The following is a 17,017-nucleotide window of genomic DNA, read 5'->3' as shown; positions in this document are numbered from 1 at the left end:
ATGTGTTTGGGTCGTTTCTGCAGACTTGCTTAGTTTCACTTTCAGATGATTCTGAGGCAAAGCCGATAGTCATGCTGCGAGATACAGGGTCGGCACAGTCACTGATTTTAGAGAATGCACTGCCGTTTTCGAGTGGGTCATATACGGGCAATGATGTGCTCATTCGAGGGATTGAACCGGGCTGTACTTCTGTACCGTTACATACAGTCCTTCTAAAATCTGACCTTATTTCAGGCCCTGTTAGCATTGGTGTGTATTCCCAGTTACCTGTAGAGGGCGTGAGCATGATCTTGGGTAATGATTTGGCTGGGGCTAAAGTTTTCCCGTATCCGATCGTGTCAGCAAAGCCTGATATTAGTAATCCGGTACCTGCTTTATTGCAATTTCCCACGTTTTTTTCGGCATGTGTTGTAACGCGTGCACAAAAGAAATTTGAAGATGTGGTGGATCTGTCAAATTCTTTTCTAGCTGTACCGTCTGAGGTTGCAGAGTGCAAACTGCTTGTTAAACCCCAACTGTTGTCAGGTGATCAGCACGGTAGCGCCGACGAAATTTCCTTAAAGGTGGGTAGGGAACAATTAATAGTTGCGCAGAAATCTGATCGAACCTTGAGTAAATGTATTAGTGCGGCCGTAAGTAGTACACAAGTGTCGGATCCTCGAGTGGGTTATTTTTGGGACGATGGAGTGTTGATGCGTTGGTGGAAGCCATCGAGTCCTAAAAATGACGATGTGTATCAGATTGTTCTTCCTACAGAGTATCGATCTCAGATTATGAAGTTGGCTCACGAACATATTTGTTCAGGACACTTTGGTGTTACTAAAACGTATGACCGTATTTCTAGACATTTCTTTTGGCCGAGTTTGAAATCATCAGTGTCCGAGTTTGTTCGGGTGTGTCATGTTTGTCAACTTGTTGGCAAACCTAACCAAACGATTCCGCAAGCGCCACTCAAACCTATTCCGGTTGTAGGGGAACCGTTTGAGAGGCTTATTTTGGATTGTGTTGGTCCTTTACTGAAGTCTAAGTCTGGTCATCAGTTTAGCAATACCAAGTCAGAGCCCATGGAGCTCGCCGTGCCTACTTGTGCCCAAGTCTGACGGCTCACTGCGATTCTGCACTGACTTTCGCAGAGTGAATCACGTTACTAAGGCTGACTCATTTCCTCTCCCTAGGATGGAAGACTGTGTTGACCGTGTGGGTTCATCACGTTATGTCACCAAGCTCGACCTCCTAAAAGGGTACTGGCAGGTGCCATTAACAAAGCGCGCGTCTGAAGTCTCTGCGTTTGTTACACCTGACGCATTTATGCAGTATACTGTGATGGCTTTCGGGATGCGCAATGCACCCGCCACGTTCCAGCGATTAATGCACCTTGTATTGTCGGATGTGCAGAACTGCGAAGTCTACTTGGACGACGTGGTAATATACTCCATGACGTGGAAAGATCATTTATGTACTCTTGGTTTGGTTATGGAACGCTTGGCTAAAGCATCTTTGACACTTAACCTTGGTAAGTGTGAGTTTGCCAAGGCGATCGTAACCTATCTTGGTAAACTGGTCGGACAAGGCCAGGTTAGACCAGTCCAGGCTAAAATTGAAGCCGTTATGCAATTCCCTGTACCCACGAATAAACGCAAACTGCGGCGTTTTCTGGGAATGGCTGGTTATTACCGAGGTTTTTGCTGTAATTTTGCCTCTGTAGTTGCACCTCTCACTGATCTGTTGAGCACTGAACGACAATTTATGTGGAACGAAGTTTGTGATTTTGCCTTTTGTTCTGCCAAGGATCTATTGTGCAATGCTCCAGTTCTCCAAGCTCCGAATTTTGCTGCTGCTTTCAGTCTGCAGGTGGGTGCGAGTGCCAATGGTGCTGGCGCGGTGCTGACGCAGGCTGATAAGGCTGGTATTGAACATCCAGTGAGTTACTTCTCAAAGAAGTTCGATAGATGTCAGAAGAACTATAGTACCATCGAGAAGGAAGCGCTAGCTTTATTGTTGGCTATTCAGCACTTTGAGGTATATTTGAGTTCTGGTGATCGCATCGTGGCTCACACTGATCATAACCCTCTGGTATTTCTTGCCCGTATGTCTAACACTAATCAAGGCCTCATGAGATGGGCACTCTTTTTACAAGAATTCAACTTAGACATCCGGTATAAGAAGGGTACGGATAACATTGTAGCCGATGCACTGTCAAGGGTTCATGCTGATGAGGACCAAAATGCCTGTTGAAAAGTGTGTGGGTTGTATGAATGTATTTTGTTTTGTTTTTTTTATTATTATCTTTACTACAAATCGGGTTTTGTAGTTAAGGGTGGGGGTGTTACGTCCTCTGGACAGAAGTGCTTTTATTGTTCATCCTGATTGTTCAATGTGCAGAGATGTTCTGTGTATGGTGCCATTTCCTGTGTCTCTCTCTCTCTCTCTTTACCCTTTTTCCCTGCGCAGTGTTGATTGGACGCAGCTGCAGCTGATTATGTGGATGAGCGAGAGTGGTTAAAAGCTGAGAAGGAAGAGGAAAATGGTAGAGCACTAAGCAGCGCGTTGAGTCCCGCCGTGTTGGTCGTTGCCGTTACTGCCCTCCGCCTCCTGCCCCAGTCGTCAACGCATCCGTGGTATTGTGGTGCCTGACGGGTTGTTGTCTTTCTAAATGAGTTCTTTTTGGCCGGCGTTATTAATTTGTTTAAGAAGCCGTAGGGAGGAGGTTGCCATTTACTTTATGATCCCTTGTTATCTCCTGTTTATTGACAGCTAGGGAGTAAGGGGAGTGTATTGTATTTTGTTTGGGTTTTGGTTTGTTAGGTAAGTTACTGTTTAATGTTTTACTTAGTTCTTTTTTTGTTTGTTATTTTGGCCTTGACCCCTCCTAAAGATTCACGCTTCTTGTTATGTTACTTTGTGAATTAAAAATGTATTATTGAATATACTCTCGCTCCATTGTGTTTCTGTGTGTGAGCTGGGACAGGAGAGAGGCGGGTATCGTTGCTTAATCATCTTTTGTTAATGATTTGTTCGGTATTCCCAACCCTAGACTGGGGAGAACGTAACGGGGGGCTCTTGATGCCTTGACCCCAGCCTCAGTCCATTCCTTGTGAAGTTCACTCAAATTCTTGAATCGGTTTTGCTTGGCAATCCTCATAAGGTTGCAGTTCTCTCGGTTGGTTGTGCATCTTTTTCTTCCACACTTTCTCCTTCCACTCAACTTTCTGTTAACATGCTTGGATACAGCACTCTGTGAACAGCCAGCTTCTTTGGCAATGAATGTTTGTGGCTTACCCTCCTTGTGAAGGGTGTCAATGATTGTCTTCTGGACAACTGTAAGATCAGCAGTCTTCCCCATGATTGTGTAGCCTAGTGAACCAAACTGAGAGACCATTTTGAAGGCTCAGGAAACCTTTGCAGGTGTTTTGAGTTGATTAGCTGATTGGCATGTCACCATATTCTAATTTGTTGAGATAGTGAATTGGTGGGTTTTTGTTAAATGTGAGCCAAAATCATCACAATTAAAAAAACCAAAGACTTAAACTACTTCAGTTTGTGTGCATTGAATTTATTTAATACACAAGTTTCACAATTTGAGTTGAATTACTGAAATAAATTAACTTTTCCACGACATTCTAATTTATTGAGATGCACCTGTATAATAATTCCAGGTTAAATTCAATTTTGAAATTCAGATTTTCAATCTTATTCTCTTTTGAACCCTTTACTTTTTGCCTATAGAGATATAGGCCTGTATAAAAACCAAGCATAATTTGCTCACCCTAATGTTGCTCCAAATCTGCAAGACTTTCATTCATCTTCAGAACACAAACTACATATTTTTTATATAATCTGATGTCCATCCATTGAATGTCTTGGTAATCGAAGCTTCAAAAAGAGGCACTGTGAGTAAGCCATGTGACTCCAGTGGTTTTATCCAAATTTGATAAAGCAGTTATAAATGTCTTCAGGTTTATTTGTGTTCTGAAGATGAAAACAGTCTGATGTGATTGGAACTGCATGAAGGTGAGTAAATGATGACAGAATTTTCAAAGCTGGATAAACTAACCCTTTAAGTGCAGTAATACACATTTAAATACATTCACTTTGTCCTTAAAATAGCTCAGTACCAGTCAAATGACCAGGGCACGTAAATTCCCTTTTGACTTTCCGGCTCAGGTTAAATGGTCAGAACCAGGATATCAGGATGTCTGAACCGGGCCAGTTTTGCCAGTATGTTGACAGTACTCAAGAGTCAGCAGGAAGCTTCAGAGTCATGTTAACTACTGACCACCTTTAACAGCCCTGGCCTTAAAAGGACATCATTGCTGCCTCTTAATTCCTACATCAAATGTTTAATCTATTTACAGTAAAACACTGTTATAGAACTAGAGTGTTTTTAGGAGGGGAAAAATTCATTCAAAGAAAAAAACATGCGAGAGGACAAGAAGGTTATACAGCAACAGGAAGAAGCTTTTTTTCTTGTCCTTTTTTGTAAAAGCGATTCATTTTCTGCCGTCTCTTTTAGGGCATTAAACTATCTTATTACTTTTTACATTGTCGATTATGTCATATAATACAAGACTGTAATGGAGCGGCTAAAACACGCTGTTGGAACAGTGATGCCTAATTCTGGATATATAGTCATGTTCAGATGATCACTCTCAAATAATGCACACCAAAAAACACTATCGTCTTTCTATAGAAAAGGATCTGTGGGTTTATATAGGTGCTAGTTCATGTAGTTAAAAGAGAAACAGTGAATACGTTTCACAAGTCCTGATCTGAGGAAACTGGAGCTTTAACACAAATCAACCAAATGCAATTCAATTCTCTGATGAAGACCTTGGGTTGTTTCTCTACCGCTAGACAGCACCATTATCAGTAGTGATGGGCTGATCTTCTGAAATCCTAATGGCACTACAGTCACCTGACATGTCACTGTGGTATCTGAGGTCTTGACTGCAATTTAAGTGTGTGTGTGTGTGTGTGTGTGTGTGTGTGTGAGAGAGAGAGAGACAGTAATAGCCAAAAGACGTAATTAGTAGCGTAAGAGGCATAAAGCCACACATGCAGTGGCTACAGGTCACTTGTCGTTATGCTAGTGGTCAAAAGCTCAATATTATTATTAAAATATTAATAACGTGGCTAATATGGTATGTATTCACTATATCTGATGATTTATAAGACTGTCTTTGCTTTCATACAAATAGCACATTTCAAAATATTGAATTGCTAATTTTACAGGCTATTCAATGATTTAATGCGCTTTACCATGAATCATTTCTTAAAAGTAGTCAGAAACATATATATTAATATTTTCGTTCTCAGCTTGTGGAAGAGCTGCTTGTGATGAGCTTTCATTCATCATGTGACTTTCTAATCACCATTTGTTTTTGGTAGTTATTAGTGTATTACAATGTTTCAAAACAGATATTAGTACTTCAACAGCTTGGTATATTAACATTATATCAGTTGAAATGAAATACTTTTTTATTGTGAATTTAAGAGGAGTCTGTAAACCCTAAAACGATGCTACCATATTTTTTACGGCTGCTGGTATTTTACCGTAATTTTTACCGAATTTTTTTTTTTTTTACAGTGTACAGTAACCATCACGACAGAAGCTCATGGATCACGTCAGCTCTTCTGTCTTTAATCGTATTAGTTGTTGTTCCCGAAAGTTGCTTTTCATTTGCATAAACTGTGGCTGGACCTATTTTAGATTAATCTACATATAATCTAAATGGGTGTTTTCAATTTTTTTCTACAAATATTATGATCCACTTCAGCAACTAAAAGCAACTATATATTTTCATCTATAAAGTCCCATTTGTACTATGTGGACAATATTGATGTTTTCTAAAGAAAATGTTTTCAAAAATACATTCTGTAAAAACAAAAAAAGCAAACATAGAATATGAATAATTAATACCTTATGGTAACATGGCTTCTAAATGTTACCAAATAACCTTCTAGCATCCTCTTGCAGACCCCAGATGCCAGTTTAATAAAAACCTCTCCACTAGGTTAAGATTCCAATTTAGAACGCAAAATCTCACATTTTGCTCTGTTACAAAGTCAAATTACAACATATTTAATTAAGATAATTTTATGATTCATTTTTTAATTATGCTTGTCAATCTGTCCAGGCAGACTTCATACAGCGTTCAGATAGCATTCCAGCTGCACTCATTTTTAATTGTTGGTCTACATACACATGCGTCTGACAGATGTTTTTGTTTGTTGTGTTCCACACCATAAGCGCTTTGGTTTTAAGGCAATCAATCAAGTTTAAAAGTAGTCAAAAAAACAACTCTGAATGACCCCTGAATTAATCAAGTGTTATTGAGTTAAATCTATTGGGACAGCTCACAACTGAAACAGATCGGATCAGTACTGCGTTTTTATGTAGACCATGGAACCACCTGTAGAGCGAAATTGTCTTGAGGAATAAACGTCCTACAGAAGGTTATAAAAATGCTACTAAAAAATACTTTACCAAGGACACCTGTGATGTCCGTTGTAACCAAACGGAAAACGCAAGGCAGAATCCAAACATTACTAAGATCAGGCCATCTACCAGATCGACTAATCAAGGACAGAAGGTCAATTGCCAGAGAAAGGATCAGAGGCCCGCTACAACTGCAGAGTTCTTTGGATGAAATGGGGGAAACTATGTAGACATCAACAATTCTTTCGACACTTCACTGATTCTGCCTCTCTTCATGAGAATGGCTACAAGAATGCCAATTCGGAAAAAGGCTGACATTACATCACGGCTAAAGTTTTCTAGAAGCCACCTGACGAAACTTTTAAGCCACTCCAAACCTTCTGGAAGAATTTTGTGGTCTGATTAGTCCAGGGTCGAGTTGATTCACCTAAAGCAAAGGAGACTGTTTGGCGCAAACCAAATATGGCCCAAGACCAAGGCATCAGCATCTCTTCCATCAAGTATGGTAGTGGCAGCATCATTCTCTTTTCAGCAGGAGCAACTGGAAACCTTGTTGGCACCAAGACCAACATGGATAGTGCCAAAGAAACCACAGGTAAAGACTGGGATAGAAGCTGTTTGAGTCAGTCAGAGATCTGCATTTAGAGTAAAGATACATTTTCCAGTGCAACAAAAATCAAGTGCTCACAGCTAAACTATAAAGGGACGGCTTGAAAAAAAGAAGTTAGCAGTTCTGGAATGACCCAGTCAGAGGCAAGACTTCAATCCAAACTACAGTATGATCAGGAAAATACATTGTGCAAATGCTAATTTGGAAGAGTTTAAAATTCCAATATATAAAGCTCATAGAATTACTCAAACTTACTGTGTTCTTAAATATAGAACAACCAAGACTCAACCTTTATTGCCCACAAAATAAATTTAGCTAATGTGACAGTGCCTTAGCATTAGCATAGACTCAGGAAGTGGAAAAACAATTAATGCATTAATTGTGTTAAAAAAATAAAAAATAATTAATCATAAATGTTTCTGAACTTATGAATTTACTGTTACTCAATGGTGAAAAATTAGTTTAGTGAGTTATAAGGTTAATAATTTGGACAAAAAAGTAACAACATGAATGCTTTCTGTAAACACTGCACATGTGTTGTATAAAATATTTAAGTGCATCAGAAGAACAAAAGTTACAGCAGTTTGGAAGGAATCCCTTCCGCTGAGTCTTGAGATATAGGACTTAAGACCTTCTGTGACAGCTTTTCATGGAGCTGGTTTCCAGAAGAAAGCAGGATTTTAATGCGCACATGGGATATATCGTGGGTTATATCTGCAAGACTCTTACAGATGAAATTCAGGGGAGGTTTGTTGGACTGTAGAGCAGAACAGAACAGTAACTCTATCAGCTCTCAAAAGTGAGCCTATGAAACAGAGACCATCCAATCTCAGTTTCTGCTTTAAACCTCCTGTTCTAGGAAGCAATGACGCTGCACGCTTTAGAAAAAGAAGGGAGAAAAATCGAGGTCCCGCTCAAATAATTTGTTTTCACTCTTATGTTTAGTTGGGGAGGCAAGAAGCAGACTAAATCAATCACGCTGAGTCCCGAATAGACTGAGACGGGGCAGAGACAGTGAAAAGCAGCCAAGTGCCTGCAATTCCCAGCATTAGTCTCCAACAGAGGGTCACCATAATGATGAACCTGAGATTTGTTTAGGCTATATAAAACCATATTATATAACTAATCTCTGGACCCACATACAAAATGGTTCCATTGTTTTTTTAAGTAAATGTAATTGATCATCTCTATTTAATAAAAGTACCAAACATAGTACTCTTTTCAAGAAGCCAGTTGCTGAAGCAGACAGGAAAGAGTAGTGACACTGGAAGCGGTCCATAGTAATTACACTGCCCCCTGAAAAAGTATTGTGGGTAACATTCACCGTGCCAACAAAAGCAACAGGGAGGAGGTGAACTTGCATCAGGATTTCATTTTTTAGACACAAGTTGCATGGACGCAGGATTGACTTCAACTGAGATGTTTGTCCATTATGCTAATGTACATTTTTACACTTAAATTGTGGTCCAGCAGCTTTCATGAACATTTCTGATGTTTCTGATGGCTGCTCTTCCTTTGCAAGCTCGAAACCCTTAATTGTTCCAGCAACAGGACAACATGCTATGTTGTCTATATCAGTGTGAGACCTAACAGGGAATTCACACAGGATGCACTCTCTCGCTACAATGCAGCTGCCGAATGCAAAGTTTAGGAACATTAATTATACACCGCTAATACAGACACTCAATACGCTTATCCATACATAAACATGCTTATGTTGTCCCCCACACTCATCTGATAGGCCAAATGTTTTAAAACAGACAATGATATGCTGTGTTGTTTTACATTTTCTACCATTCTAAAGACTGAGCCAGTAGGATTTTTTTAAAGAAATTAATACTTTAATTCAGCAAGAACACATTAAATTTAGAAAAGTGACAGCATTACAAAAGACTACTAATTCAAAAAAAGCTGTTCTTTTTACATTTTTGTTCATCAATTAATAAAGGCATCACAGTCTCCACAAAAATATTAAGCTGCATAATTGTTTTACAATTTGATAATAAGAAATGTTTCTTGAATACCTAAATTTGAAAGAAAGAAAAAAACTTTTTTAACTTCTAGTAAACTTGACATATTACTTATGCATTTTAATTCACATTTGCTGTTGCTGTTTACATTTGATTTGTTTCCTGTGTTGTCTTCAACACAAGTTACAGATAACCGCTATCTCTATTTCAGGGTCCTCAAGGTCAAAAGACTTGTATTTGCTTGTCAGTAACACCTGTTGGATTAGTTTCTTGTCAGACAAAGTTAAGCAGAAAAGAACAGAGCTTTAACAAAGACAAAAATTACAATTATAATATAAATTCCACTTAATTCTTAACCTTCAAAAGTTTGGGTCAGGAAGAACCTTTTTTTAAAAAAATAAAATAATACTTTTATTCCGAAGGAATACATTAAACTGATCGGAAGTGGCATTTAAAAAATATTAAAATAGAAAACAGTTATTTTAAGTTGTAATAATATTTCAAAGTATTACGGTTTTTATTGTATTTTGTTTATTATATACTGTATATACAGCCTTGGCTGTTGTAACCCTGACAAGTCATCTCTAGTTTGTGTTGCTGATCATTTTGAGAAAATATTGTATTTCAGCAAAATGATCTTGGAGGATAGTATATCTCACTTCAAAAATTGATAATTATATATCTCTCTCTCTGTTTTCCCCAGTCTAGCATGTCTCACTTTACCAGCTTGTCTAGACAGATTGAAAAACAGTGTGGGACAGTTCAAATCAGCTGCAACCTTCAGATGAGGTCACAGACTACTGATCTGAGCTCAGTTTCCTCCATGTGACTTTGACATCATCATACACTATGTAATTCCTCCATGTTCTCACATTCCAGCTCAAATAGATTCGCCACAATGTGATGTCTCTATGCAAAGGACACAGGTCTCATGTTTAGAAAATATGTTTGACACATTGCAGCAGGAATGAGTTAAAAAACTTGATAGACCAGGTGGCAGCGGGTTTCCAAGTAGCCTGTTCCAAATTTTCCACTTTAACCCCAGCCTCAGCTCATTTTAGAGCCAATGACATCATATGTAGTGTAGCGAGAGAGCGGTGTGACAAAGTAAAGCCAAGCTGACCGCAAATTAGACGTTATTCACAGAAAACATCTGAATGTTCAGCCAGAGCTGTCACATATAGGCTACTGCACTTTTTTCTTACCGTTCTGTTCTTCTAGCTCATTGCCGATCTCCTGACCCATCTGTTTTTGTCTACTTATGACTGCAGCCAGAGCATCCAGGCCAGCATCCTGAACTAAAGAGAAAGACACATGAGAATAGAAACATATTTAGACAGAACTGTACAAAAGAAAGACAAAAGGGCACATATTTATCCAAAAAGTTTGGTTTAACATGTGCATATTTTATGTTCCTGTGGTTAACATCATGTAAATCATCAGGAGTGGGTCAGAAAACCAATTGAAAAGTGCATCAATTCCATCTAAATGAGCCTCACAGAGAGAGAGAGAAAGCCATTAGCAGCAGGGTGTTGGCATCTGTGACATTTAAATGACACATAGTGTGATCTGATGTCATTTTTGACAGAGGCAGCTGCAACGGTGAGCCACAAGGTACTTTAGCAGTAACCTTGAAGCTAAAAGTATAACTTGGGTAGACAAAACGGCTCCTGCTTTTTCTCAAGACTCCTACCAGTTGCTATTCTCAAATGAGTAGCAGATCTCATAATGGGGGCGTAAATTCAAAAAAGGGCTTCTTCTAATGTCTCATCCCATCAAGATGACAGCAGAAAGAGGTGGACAGATAATTGCCAGCTAAAAACAATTTCAAACACCACATTAGTTATAAGACCGAAAGACTTCAAAAGAAATCATATGCGATATACCTTCGATAATATGCTGCTGTTGGTGTTTGATTTCTCCAAAGCTGAGTCCTCTGGTCTCCTCAGACTCATTAACCAGCCACGGGTTCACGGCAGGCCCCGAACCGTTTCCCCCTGTCATCAGACTTGACCTGGAGATACACATTGTATCATGTCAGTTTATTACACAGACTCTTCTAAATTCTGCAGTTTGAATTTCTGAAATAAATGTACGCGAAAAGTATCATATTGTGTACTTAACTTTTATGAGACTATGCACCACATTCCCATGATTCACTAACAAAGGTTGTTATGGGAAGAAAAAAAAAGTATAATATAAAACTATTGACTTATATCCTTTGGTTATAAGTATAAGTGCGAAATACACACTTCCTTTAAAAAATTTGGGGTTAGTAAGATTTTTGAATGTTTAAGTCTCTTATGAACACAGGCTGCATTTATTTGATCAACAATACAGTAACAGCAGCATTGTGAAATTTAATTACAATTAAAAAAATAATTATTTTCTGTTATAATATACATAAAATTGAATTTATTCCTGTAAGAGCAAAGCTGAACACTCAACTACCATTACTTCAGGCTTCAGTTTTACATGATGCTTCAGAAATTATTCTAATATTCAGAACTGCATAAGATACATTACTTATTATGCAGCACAAATATTTTCAAATTTTATAATATTTTTGTGGAAACCTTGATATATAAGTTTTTCAGGATTCTTTGATGAATCAGAAAGTCCAAAAGAGCATCATTTATTTGAAATATTCTATACCAATGTAAAATTATCTGTATTTTCACTTCTAATCAATTTAATACATCTTTGCCGCATAAAACTATTATTTAAATCTTACTGAAATTTTAGAGTCTAGGAAGCCTAACACTAACACTTAATAGGATTGGGCTTGTTTGTCCTAAATTGTTTCACCTGGAATTAGCCTACTACATTGATTTTTATTAATTATGCTTACATCTGATGGCTTCAACAGAAGCATAGACCATAGATTAATAATATTGGAGTTTCAGGTAGGTCTATCTTGAAAGGCTTACACAGAATCTTAACATATCATTTTTAAAGAGATTGTTTTTTTTTTTACGAAAACCAAAAGAAACCGAGTGCACTGTTATTTTGCAGAAGTAAAATCGCTGTAACACAAGCCTCTTTTAGCTTATTGTTTTAATAAAACGTATGTATGAACATGCGTTTATGAATTCAGCAGTCATCACTGTAATACACAAAGTCAACTTTCTCATTACATACACACACAGTAACTAGATTACATACACAGTGCAATATTATAGTTATTCCACATGCACTGTCAATCAACAGCTACATGCACACATCAAATGGACACACATCATCTACTTTACAAACGTAAATAAACTTCGAAGCATGTCTGTGAGTTGTTCAAGAGCCACAGGCTCTTTTACCAAACTCACATCTGTAGCACTCATGTGCCTTCAGAATAAATAATCTTTCTATTTTTTACTTCTAAAATAGCAAACAACATCCCCTACTTTGGACCTTGTAAGATCAGAGAACCTCTGTTTATTTGTTCATATGGGTTCCACTTTGTTGGGCCCGGAGAGTGAGTTTTCATGCCCTACGTTACAAGGACACAAAGCATATGAACCGCCTCTGGCTTTTATACAAGCTTTCAAAGCGCCATGCCAAACCGAGAAGTGGCCTGTTATCCTGTGGAGACACTGCGTTGTGCTTTTGCACTTTTCTTTGATTAATGTATGAAACCTGTTCGCCCTGAGGCTCCTGGACAGCTCGCAGAGAGAGAAGTGAAGTTTAAAGGCTCTTCTGGAAAAGCTATCAGTGCTCAGCATCGCACAGAGAGTTATGAGCCGGTCACTAGCTCGCACGGGTATCCTGCTTCCTGTAGCCTGTATCAAAAGTACCAATACCCGAGAAAACAAACCCATCCATGGCACTGATTACAAATCAATATGGTTTTATTTTCAATTTCATGTCTGGATGGTACAACTGTCTTGATATCATAGTGAATAAAAAAGCTTCATTACAAATTCCTAAAACTAAACCATATTGAGTACTTTGGGACAATATTTCGGCATTTAAAGACCCTAACTGCTTAGTTAATTAAATTACGAACAATAACAATTTGAGAAATGCCAAGCCACGTGGTGCAACCAACACGAAGAAAAAAATTATACAACAGGAAATTGAGGACTGCTGCAGACCCTCACAACTCTTAACATTTTAATTAGTTAAGAGTTTTTTTTTTCCTGTTATCCTGTGGAGACACTGCGTTGTGCTTTTGCACTTTTCTTTGATTAATGTATGAAACCTGTTCCCCCTGAGGGTCCTGGACAGCTCGCAGAGAGAGAAGTGAAGTTTAAAGGCTCTTCTGGAAAAGCTATCAGCGCTCAGCATCGCACAGAGAGTTATGAGCCGGTCACTAACTCGCACGGGTATCCTGATATGTAGCCTATATCAAAAGTACCAATACCCGTGAAAACAAATCCATCCATGGCACTGATTACAAATCAACACGTTTTTTTTTTTCAATTTCATGTCTGGATGGTACAACTGTCTTGATATCATAGTGAATAAAAAAGCTTCATTACAAATTCCTAAAAATAAACCATATTGAGTACTTTGGGACAATATTTCGGCATTTAAAGATCCTAACTGCTTAGTTACTTAAATTACGAACAATAACAATTTGAGAAATGCCAAGCCACGTGGTGCAACCAACATGAAGAAAAAAATATATACAACAGGAAATTGAGGACGGCTGCAGACCCTCACAACTCTTAACATTTTAATTAGTTTGAGTTTTTTTTATTTTTTTAAATAACACAAACAGGTTAGTTTAGTTAAGGTTGTAAATTTCCATATGATGAAAGATATTTATTAATTAATAATCAATAATATTTTTATAAAACACATTTTAACTTAATTTAAAAATGTATACTTACAGCTTATAAATATAGCTTATAATACTTAAAGTACATAATGACTGATGAAGATGTGCAAACCTAATTGTATTCTAAAAGTGTAAGGGAAAAAAAAAAAGTGTATTTTTATTAGATTATTAGTAAATAAAATGAAACTTCTGAAAATACTATATGAATCCAACATGCATACAAAGAGTGCATTGCTAAAAACTTAGCACATGTGTTTTAAACTAGATTTTTCCTTTATCATGCACTCTCGTATATGTCAAAGTCCCAGATCTAAGATTTATAACCATTTTTATACTGAGGATTTGTTTTATGTTTCCTTTCAGGAACATGCAGTTGTTCATGCAGGTTAAGGTGAAACTGCATGTCAAAAAAGGTATTTGAGTAAAACTCAAATGACTTCCTCTCACTATAAGCGCCAGTTTCTGACAATGGCAACTTCTCTTCCACTTAGTTCAGCATCAGCGGAGCTTCATTTGGGTTCAGAGAGGTCGATAACCTCTGAAGAGTCTTCAGCTGGATCTGTTCCTCTCATTCTCATCCTTCCTCACACTGAGCAAGTTTACTTCTCACATGCTTGGTGAGCTAGACCTCTTTCTTCTCAATCTCTCCATTCCTCCAGCTTTCTAATCTACAAAAATACCAAGGCAGTCACACAGTGCCTTTGAAGCGTGGTCTCTATCCAAGTCCAAGCTGATATCAATCCTCTGGCCAGCGAGACAAGTGGTCAGCAGCGGATCCTAATCTTTCTGACATGTTTGGCAACTCGTAGCTTGCGCCAACCCCTCTACACTTCCTCCACTCCATCTCAGCGGCGTGAGGATTAACGCTTATCCAATTAACCTCCCGCAGAGCCCGCAGACTTAATCAGACGAGGCATCACACTGGAGCGAGACCTGGAGACAGACCTCGTCTCTTAGAGGCCCGGTTTAACTAATTACAACTTTGTGCTTTACAATCAAATATAAAAGAGAGGAAACGGGGGGAGGAGGGTAGGGGCACTCTGGTCGGGAACTCTGAATCTTCAAATGAGCGGCATGTCATTTTGTGCTTGATTAGAGGTTAATCTTCCACAAAGGTATTGTTTCACGAATGCCATAAGCCTGGTCTTAGCCCTATGGAAAAAAAGCGAAATGCTATTTCAGCTTATTGAAGCAAAGCTAACACCCCCACTGGCAGACAAAGACCACACAGTGAGATGAATCCAGGCCCTAAAAATCCTGCCAGGCTAACACCCTCATAAAAAATTCTTTAGTATTTAAAAAACTTGATAAAATGACTGTCATTTATTAGCGCTCTTTAGTTAATGTGTGCACAGCGTAACAGTGCGACGTGACCAATAAAGATAAAATTCAGCCCTTCCATGTTAAGGAATTAGAGGACTAAGTCCACAAAGATGGCTAGAAAAAAAGGAATCAGGCCTATAAATAATCTCAAAGTTTTACCTTTACCACCCACTGAATCAAAAAGGCCCAATCTATCAAACCTTAAAAGAAGAAGCCTCTGTGTCAGTGTTATTTTAGTATTATCACTATGAAAATATAGTACAGCACTATTATTTCGAATGAATAACAAATAAATTTTAGTTTACAAGGATAGTTCATCCATTTTTTTAGTTTTAGTTGAAGTTTACAATAACAACAGAAAAGAAGAGTAATCCAGACAGATGGAGCATTAAGCTAAAAAAAAGATTTTTATATATTAGCAGGTTGTTTTGCCTTCCTATCCTAGTACGTATAACCTGGATCGAGAAGGTCAAATCAGAATAATCCATCTCATTTCTCTGAGGAAGTTCGGCTCCTGAGCTGTCGTTTCGATTGAGAGTCAGAAGCGCACAGGAGATTGGCGGTGACACATTAAGTCTCTGATTGGTGTATTTTGGAGAGAGGATGTGAGAGCAGTGGAGAGTAGGGAAGTGTAAACAGTCCGGATGGTGGAAGTTCAACACTCAGCTCTGATCAGCAGAGCAGTAAAGCTGAACTGGAGCCCTCAGAGAGTGTGCACAGACTTCCGTTTGAGCACAGGTCGCACCATTTCTGGCATAAAGTTACTCAACACTGGGACACTACTGCAGGGCCAAGAAGGAAACATGGCAAGCAAAGGTCTCTATGGTCTGGTAGACTAACTAGGGCACAGAGTTCAAGGTTTCTCTACTGTTGTTCTGCATAACCATCAAATTAATGTGAATATCAAACTATGCAGCTTCAAATAAGGATGGCCTGCTAAACTGGGGCCAGAGTGAGAGAGTTTTGAGCGAGCTGACGGAGTCATTTGGAACAGTCACTTCCTCTTTCAGGTCACTGCTGTGTCGACACTGAACATTTTACATTCATTGATCTTGTACATCAAATATACCTTGCAACAACAAACATTTGGTTTTGTATTCTACATCATTGATGCAAAACCTGCTGATTTGTCACCAAAATATTATTACTTTTTGAAAATAATACCTATTTTTTCAGGAAGGATGCATTAAATTGTTTAAAAGTGAGAGTAAAGTACTGTTTTCAACATTGATAATAATTAAAAATGTGTCCTAAAGGATCATGGGGCGCTGAAGACTACTGGAAATTCAGCTTTGCCATCAGAGGAATAATTAAAATATATTAAAACAAAACAGTTATTCTAAATTGCAATATCACACAATAAAACGGATTTTACTGTATTTTTATCCAATCAATAAAGCCAAGGTGATCACAAGAGACTTTCAAAAACAACAACAAAGCATCATATCAATCCTAAAATTTGAAATAGTAATTTACAAACCAATTATTATTGTTTTTCATTATAGTGTGTTTTCTGTAACGTTGAAAAGACAAAGGAAAAATCTAAATATTTCTGGCAAAAATTGAAAATTGATTATTCTGTGTGGAAAAAACATCAACAGGGCAAAATCGGTTGTTGATGTTCACTAGCCTTAAATAAATAAATATATAAATACATAAATAAATAAACAAATATAAATAAGTCAGTATTGTTAAACCATAATATGATAAATCACTTAAAAGAATCAACTTTATTCACTTCTAAGAAATGACTGATATTTCCAAAATGTTGATGCTAATAATGTTCATATAACGGCAATATATAATCAATACATCAAATGATATTATACAAAATTGCTAAAAATTTAATTAACACCAAATAAAATATGCGCAGTTTTTGTGTTGCATTTTTTTTATCA

General features: G+C 37.8%; 1 protein-coding gene across 1 annotated transcript in view; it reads right to left on the bottom strand.

Annotated features, from left to right (window-relative positions):
• Positions 1–17,017, bottom strand: part of LOC107555374 (syntaxin-8-like) — a 76,064-nt gene that overhangs the window by 56,398 nt on the left and 2,649 nt on the right. Inside the window, exons 5-6 of the mRNA XM_016238136.1 lie at positions 10,906–11,033; positions 10,225–10,317 (exon numbers count right to left, since the gene is read on the bottom strand). Coding sequence (XP_016093622.1) covers positions 10,225–10,317; positions 10,906–11,033 — 221 coding nt within the window. The remainder of the gene's footprint in view (positions 1–10,224; positions 10,318–10,905; positions 11,034–17,017) is intronic.

Source organism: Sinocyclocheilus grahami, unplaced genomic scaffold (assembly GCF_001515645.1).
Source record: "Sinocyclocheilus grahami isolate Dianchi unplaced genomic scaffold, SAMN03320097.WGS_v1.1 scaffold533.1, whole genome shotgun sequence".
Taxonomy (NCBI): domain Eukaryota; kingdom Metazoa; phylum Chordata; class Actinopteri; order Cypriniformes; family Cyprinidae; genus Sinocyclocheilus; species Sinocyclocheilus grahami.
Note: the sequence above shows the minus strand (reverse complement) of the source record. Positions and strands in the feature narration are given on the sequence as shown.